General features: G+C 61.2%; 1 protein-coding gene across 1 annotated transcript in view; it reads left to right on the plus strand.

The window, feature by feature from the left end:
* Nucleotides 1-5,232, plus strand: part of PAFAH2 (platelet activating factor acetylhydrolase 2) — a gene marked incomplete at its 5' end in the record, with an annotated part of 10,398 nt that extends 5,166 nt beyond the window's left edge. Inside the window, 10 exons of the mRNA XM_085305134.1 lie at nt 116-266; nt 510-606; nt 819-887; nt 1,058-1,187; nt 2,444-2,557; nt 2,863-2,954; nt 3,073-3,243; nt 3,893-4,041; nt 4,369-4,499; nt 4,990-5,232. Of these exons, the coding sequence (XP_085161260.1) occupies nt 116-266; nt 510-606; nt 819-887; nt 1,058-1,187; nt 2,444-2,557; nt 2,863-2,954; nt 3,073-3,243; nt 3,893-4,041; nt 4,369-4,463 (1,068 nt within the window). The remainder of the gene's footprint in view (nt 1-115; nt 267-509; nt 607-818; nt 888-1,057; nt 1,188-2,443; nt 2,558-2,862; nt 2,955-3,072; nt 3,244-3,892; nt 4,042-4,368; nt 4,500-4,989) is intronic.
* Between the last annotated feature and the right edge of the window lie 2,188 nt (nt 5,233-7,420).

Consider the following 7,420-nt stretch of genomic DNA (forward strand, 5'->3'; position numbering starts at 1 on the left):
GGCCGCGGGGCGGCCGCCGCCGCCGCCACCTCCCTCCCTCCCTGCCGCCGCCTCCGCGCGGAAATCCCGCGTCGCTCCCGGCCCCACGCGGCCCCGCTTCCCCTTTCTCCTTCAGGGGCTTCTCTTCCGCCTCTTCTACCCCTGCCTGCGCCGCGAAGGCGCCGAGCGGCCGCTCTGGATCCCGCGCTACGAGTACTGCGGCGGGCTGGCCGACTTCGTCGGCCGCAGCCGGCGGTGGTGCGCGCCCCTGCTCAGCGCCGCCTTCGGTAAGGGGGCGGCCGGCAGCCCGCCAACCCCCCGCCCCGGGGCTGCCCTGCCCCAGCCGGGCCCCGCGGCAGGCGGTGGGGCCGGTGAGCCCGTCCCGGGCGCCCAGAGGAGCCCGGCTGTTGCGACGGTGCCGAGCGGGGCCCTGCCGCGCCGACGGTTCGGTGCCGGCGCTGCAGCGGCCCCCGCGCGGCGGTTCCCTTTTCCTGGGGGGATTCTCCCCAGTCTGCACCGCTTTCCCGCAGGGGCCTGCAGAGTCCCGGTGAGCTGGAACGGGCCTTTCAAACCCGGCAGCGCCAGGTACCCGCTGATCATCTTCTCCCAYGGGCTGGGCGCGTTTCGGTAAGACGTCCTGCCCCGCTGCGCCGGCCGGGGGGTGCAGTGGGGTTTGCTCCCCGATGCACCCCCTGCCCTGACCCGTCTTGCCGCGATTTCGTGGCGATCGAGCCGGAGCGATTCCCAACGCCAGGGCCGCCGCTCGCGGGAGCAGGCTGGGCTCAGCAGCTCCCCGCGGCAGCCCTGACTCGGTTTCCCCGGCGCGCGGCCGGTCGCAGGACCGTGTACTCGGCCGTCTGCACGGAGCTGGCGTCCCGGGGCTTCGTGGTGGCGGCGCTGGAGCACAGGTGGGCACCTCGGTCCCCCGGGGGCTTCGCTCGGCGCCTCCGTCGCATCAGCGGTTCGTCAGCCTCGTGGTCCCGCCGGCAGCTCGGACGCGGCTTGCGGTCCGGAAAACGGGGTGGCTGGGAGGCRATTGCCCCCCGCGACGCGGCCCCCTGCCCTCTCGCCGTCACAGGGACCACTCTGCCTCCGCCACGTATTTCTGCACGGCGGAGGCTGGCGAGGCCGCGGCGCTGCGGGAGGAGTGGATCCCCTACCAGCGGGTCCCCCCCGGGCAGAAGGAATTTCACTTTCGGAACAAGCAGGTACCGGGTTGAGGACGGGCCACGCGGGATGTTCCCCCTCCCCGTGTCCGGTGCTGGTGTAGGGCGAGCGTGGCTGGAGGCCGGGACCCTCCAGCGACGGGGCAGCGCTGGCGCAGCCCARACCCCGCTGTATCTCCGCGGGAGGAGCTGCCCGTCCTGCCTCCGGTGCGAGCCCCGTCCAGGTTGTCCCCGTCCCCGGGAGCAGATCCCTTGCAGGACCAGCCCGCAGCATCCTCCCTGTCCATAACGCAGCGACATTGGGACTGAGCCTCAACTGGAGCCTTTTCCCTGCAAGCACGGGGGGAAAAAATCTGATTAACCAGCCCCAGCTTCAGGCAACACCGAAGGAAAATCGTTCTGGGAGACGCGATGGTCGGAGGTGCCTCTGAGCTGTCCTAAATCACATCCCAGCCTTGGATTTTCAGTGTTTGCTCTGTCTCGCGCCACATTGCACAAATGAGGGGAAAAGTTTTCCCATCAGGATGAACCTGTGAGCATAAATGTTGAAGGTGAATGATAAATAATCCCCCCACCCTCCCCCCCCAAAAAAAGAGGGAAGAAAAGAGCCTCGTCAGGCTCAGTTATGGCTCCCAGTGTTAGCAGGAGCGGGGAAGGTGGGGGGACATGTTTTAGACTGAGATTTTTGTCATTGATTGCCTCAGGGGAAGGCCTTTAAAAGTGCATGTCAAACAATATTTGCATCCTTGCGGGAGCAGGGAACAGCGTCCCAGCGTGACTCCAGGGCAGGGCTTTTTGCCGCAGCCGCAGGCAGCAGCTCTCCTGCTTCTCCATGGACCGCGGAGCGGGTTCGTCCGGGCGCTGGCTGCTTGGCCAGGGGGTAGCAGTGTTGTTTTGCCTCTCTCCAACAGTTTTTGGCATCACATTAACTAAAATCAAAAGAAAAAAAACCACGAAACTGTTCCAGTGAATTCACTGCATTCCCTGGGAGCCGCGGCGGCGCGGTGCAGCCTGTTGCGTTTGCCGCAGGAAAAGCCCTGCTGCGTCCGAGCGCTGCGGATCTAGAGCGAAGCAGCTGAGTGGGGTCAGGGCTCCTGGCTTTGCTCCCTCGCTGTGGCACTGGCTTCCTCGGTCGGTTTGGGCCTGATTTTCTACCTGCTGGAAGAATCAGGGCTGCAGGGTCCCCTGTTGATGACAGCGTAGGGACTCGGGGGACAGCAGCGTCCGGGAGGATCCAGCCCTTAGCTTGCAGGATGGAGGTGCCGGGTTAACTGGGGAGGGGGCGACTCTTGCTCCAGGTCCATCAGAGAGCAGACGAATGCGTGCGAGGGCTCCAGCTCTTCGAGGACATCAGCCGTGGCAAATCTGTCCCGAACGTCCTTCACGGGGACTTTGACCTGTCTGTGCTGCAGGTGCRTAGATCCGTCTGTGCTGCGGGTATCCCCAGGCCCAGCCTGGGCGTTTAGTCTGGCTGGGAGCAGGTTCAGGCCCTGGCTCTGCCTTTGGGGCAGGATCAGGCCTTGCTGCATGCAAGTTTTGCCCCATGAAATAAGACGGGGTCTGCGCAGAGCTGGCTTACATCCGAGCTTTGTGTTGCCTCTCTTCCCCTTTTCATCCTCTGCGGGTGCTGGAGAAGCCCCAGCTTTTCCTTTGCTAATTCTGGACCTTCTGCAGCAAGATTTGGGCACAGGTTCCTCCAGCCTTCTGCTCTTCACAGGACAGCATTGATTTGACCAAAGTCGCCGTCATGGGCCACTCCTTCGGCGGCGCGACGGCAGTGCTGGCCACGGTGAAGGAGCCGCGCTTCAGGTGAGCAGCCCCGGGCACAGGCGCCGGCGGAGCCCGGGAGCCGCCGGGGTGACGTGAGCCGGCGGGGCGGGAAGCCGCGGTGCCGGGAGGCCGGCGCAGCGCGTCTGCCCTGCCGCAGGTGCGCGGTCGCTCTCGACGCCTGGATGTTCCCCTTGGAGCACGCGCTGTACCCGGAGGTGAGCAAGCCCGTGCTCTTCATCAACACCGAGAAGTTCCAGACGCCGGAAAGCGTTGCCAAAATGAAGCGGCTGAGCTCCAGAAACGGCGAGACGAAGATCGTAACCATCCTGTGAGTCGAGGGCTGGCGCTTGGGCCTTGGGCTGGAGACACGCACCCTTCTCCCCGTCTCCCGTGCCTCAGTTTCCCCCTCTGTAAAAGGCGAGGGTAACAGCTACCTTGCCTTAGCGTGCGCCAATTCCCAGAGAGGAGCAACACTGTAAAAGCGAGGGCTGACGTCTGGAGCCTGCACTAACGCGCTGGTGTGCGGCCGTTCCCCGAGGAGGGCACTTCTCCTGCGTCCTCGCAGGTCCCATCGGAGTGCAGCGGCACCTCAGCTTCATTTTCCTCTTCCTCTCCCTGCCCCAACTTTCTCTTCCTCTTTTCCAACCCTGCTCTCTYGTTTACTCCACTTTGCCTTTTCTCATGTACCTTGAAACCATCTTTCCRGCCTCCAAACCCTCGCTGAACCCCGTTCTTTTCTGCAATGTCCTCATCCCCATCTGCCCTTGCTGCTCTCTTTGGAGATGGCTGTTGTCTCCCTTTGGCGGTGGGAGCTCTGCCTTGCTTCACGGTGCCGTGAGCCCCACACCTGGACACAGGGGGAGACGCCGCACGCCGAGCAGGGCAGGGTGCTGCTGGCACCTTGCCTGCGTTGGGAACACCGCGCAGGTCCCTGGCCTCTTTGTAGCGCTCCCTGAAGCAGATCCTTCCCCTCCTAGTGGATCCGTACATCAGAGCCAGACCGACTTCACCTTTCTGACTGGGAAGTTCATCAACCGCATCTTCAGTATGAGGGGCACCCTCAACCCGTACAAGGGCCTGGACATCACCAGCCGGGCAGCTCTGGCCTTCCTGCAGAGGCATCTCAGTACGRTGCAGGGTGGGGGGCACATCTGATCGGGGGGAGGGAGGGCGAGGGAGCTGCCCGGCTTGCAGGGGCTGAGAGGAGGCCACTGCCTCCTTGGTGGCTGGGTTTGATGCTTCCCATCCCATACTGAGGGTGGCAGCTGGGCTCCTGTCCTCCAGGTGAGGGCAGCTGAGGCCCTGACACACCGAGAAGTTGCCCTTTCCTTAAGGCTCCTGGAAAGCTTTGCTGCCCAAAGCAAACGCATTCAGGGGCTCCTTTTCTGCCAGGCASGGGGTCTGGCCAGGCTGATAACTGCTGGAATAACCCTGCGATCTGTGCCCTGTGCAGACCTGAATGAGGAGTTTGATCAGTGGGACCATCTCCTTGAGGGCATCGGCGACTCCGTCGTTGCAGAAGCACCCTTCTGCCACTCCAGCCTCTAGCCTGCTGCGAGGCCAGCCAGCACCCTGGGGAGCCGGGTACCGGGAAATCTGCTTCTCATCCCAAATGAGCCATTCAGTAACTAAYCTGCAAAGGCCGCAAGGTCCCAGGGGGGAGAGCAGGGCCTAGGGACCACGCTTGTAGGATGCTTGTGTCAGCATTTTGTGGCTGTGGTGCTCACCAAAGATGCCAGGAAACCCCCCACTCAAGAGCTCGCTGCAGTGGCTACTCTGTGCCATGAGAAATGACTGTGGGGCTACGGGAATAGAATCCCTGGGGGCAACGAATGCATCCCCGGTCACTTGACACCCTTCTTGCACACATGGGGACGTGGCACTGATCCCTTGCGGGGCCCAGCTGGGTCTACCGTAGTAGCAGCCGTTCGGACACGCCTGGCARGAGCAGACGGAGGGTTTGTTGCGGGTGGGTCCATGATAGCTTAGCCAAGGCCCAAAGAACCAGCACGAAGAAAGATGCAGGACAGGAGCTCCAAGCACAAAGCTAATGAAAACCTGTTTGCTTTTCCAGAAAATTGACCAGATTGCTGACTTCAAGCCCAAAATTTGGGGAAAAATAAAGGTTTTAAATAAGAGGCAGCCAGGAAGTGTCTTCAAGCTTCTCACCCCGACAGAAAAGGGAGGCATGAGATCAGCTCTAGGAGCAGGAGGGAAATGGCCCAGCCTGGCTGTACAGCATGAAGAGCAACAGTGCTGCAAACAGACTGCAGGCACAAGCACGTGCTGGTGATGGAAATAAAACGCTTCAGAAATATCTATAATACATTCCTGGATAATACCAGGGATATTAGAGCAAGGGGGGCTTTTGAAGGAGGGTCTGATTCTCAGCTGTTGTGAAGCAGCACGGCAGCACTGAAGCCTGTGGAGCTGCACTCATCTACCTTGGGCTTTCTCCTGGGGCACTGCAGCGGGAGACGTGGCAAGCACTCCTGGACACGCTGCTTCCGCAGCTGCTTTAAATACCCAGGATCATGGCACGCCATCTGCTTTGCCATTGTCCCTTCCRACTCCGGCACGGCGTTCCTGCTGGGAGACACGCAGGGTGATGGCAATGTCAGACCTCGCTCTGCGTCGTTGCTCCTGTTAGCGCTGCCTGTCACTTCCATCCCCGGGGAGGCTGTTCCAAAGAGCAGCTCTCGGGGCTGCGTGGAGGCAGGGTTTTTGGAGGCCAGGGCTGCAGGAGGATGGGTTTGGATGGCGCTTGCTGTTCCTCATCTGGTGGTGCTCAGGGCTGCTCCTGGGAARAGAAGGGGATGGAAAAGCACCAGCTCTTGCTCTCTTCCAACRTGCACGTTGCTTGTGTGACCGTGACGGCCTCATCGTCACCTCGCAGAGGGGCCCAGCACCYCGGCTCTGCAGAGCCCAGCACTGGATCCCTTGGCAGAAGGTGCTTGGGGAGCACTGTTAACTGAGGGAAAGTCCTAGAGCTGAAATGGCTCCAGGAAGGTGCAGGAGCAGAGAGGAAGTACTTCCATGCTTCCTTGGCTCTCCTGTGAGATGAAGGACTGGTGTCGAACAGGACCCCAGTGGTTTTGAGACTTCCAGACTTTTTAAACTGAGGTACTGGTCTCCCTAAAGCACCGTCTCTGGCCCTGTTGCTGCAAACTGACCGAGGAAGCCTCAGGACCGTGCTGCTGCGATGCTGAGGCTGCGCAGGGGACATTTGAGGTCAGTGCGAGCAGTGAATTGTGCGGGAAAACTCAGGGGTGCAGAGCCCGTGAGGAGGAAATGCCTCTCCATCCCTGTGTAACAGCAAGAGACAGTGACTGGTGTGGAAATCAAGTCCCATTTCATCCTTGAATTAGCGCTGCCCGGGATCTGTTCTGACAGTTACACGGGAGCAGCTCGTGCCCACCCGGCTCTAGCGCAGCACAGCTGAGGAAGGCCATAAATTCTGCAAGACTCTTATGTAAAGGCTTTTGGGAAGGGGGGTGGGGGAAACAGCCTGTGGTTTGCTCAGAGGGTGACTCGGAAAAATGTTAACCCTTCAGTTCGCAGAAAGCTGCTTTTATCATTCCCTGCGCACATGGGGCTGAGGGAGAGCGGACAGATGTCCTTCCACCTGGTCCTGCATCCCGCTCGCGTTTCCCAYTCCCCTTTCCAAAGTCAGCCTTTGGCAGCCAGGACTGTGCTCCCAATTCCCTGGGTGCCTCCGGAAGAAAATGCTGCCAGATCAGCTGGGTGTTGCTGCTGCACAGTCGAGGTGACTCCTGAGCCCTTGGAGCRGGGCTCCGGGGGATGCTTGGATATCCAGCCCCAGTGCAGGGACTGGAGGCCTTTGTGCCTTGTGCCAACTGGTCTTGCTGCTGGGACTCGGACAAGTCTTAGCCCCTCAGTCTCCCCATCTCCTAATACAGTGCTCTGGGCTGCCAGGGTGAAGGACCGATTCTCCATCCTTCTCCAGGCAGCTCTGTAGTTTGAGTGTTGGTTCCAGGCTCCTGCTTAGGGCAGAAGGAAGAGGAGAGTCTGGAAAAGCCCCTGATGTCACTCTGGCAAGTCAGACACCCTCTTTCCTTCACTCTGCCAGCACCAGCCTCTCTCTGTTCCTCCATGTGCTCTGGAGGTGCAGGAGCCCCTTCTGAGCCCTTTCCTGCTTCACTGACTCACATCAGCTTTAAAATCCAGCCCGGAGCCCTCCCTGCCGTCAGCCTCAGCCCACAGGCTCCCTCTTCCCCACCTCCATTACACGCTCCCATTTTCAGCCCGGCGGCAGCCTGCATGAAAGATGCAGTGCAAATCCCTAGCGTCAAGGAGCGAGCGAGGAAGGTGTTTCCGCCGCTTCCCGGGTTGATTGGCTCGTTTTCCCGGGCCCCGGAGGTCACAACGATGAGATGGCTCTGCTGGAGTCAGCATTTCGTGGGCCTGTAACGGAGCCATGCTCGGCAGTGACGAAGAGCATCGTCCCCTGCCACCTGCCTGGGCCGGGAAGCGGCGGTGGGAGC

The sequence above is a fragment of the Rhea americana genome, unplaced genomic scaffold (genome assembly GCF_003343005.1).
Source record: "Rhea americana isolate MKP2758 unplaced genomic scaffold, rheAme1 scaffold_215, whole genome shotgun sequence".
Classification (NCBI taxonomy): domain Eukaryota; kingdom Metazoa; phylum Chordata; class Aves; order Rheiformes; family Rheidae; genus Rhea; species Rhea americana.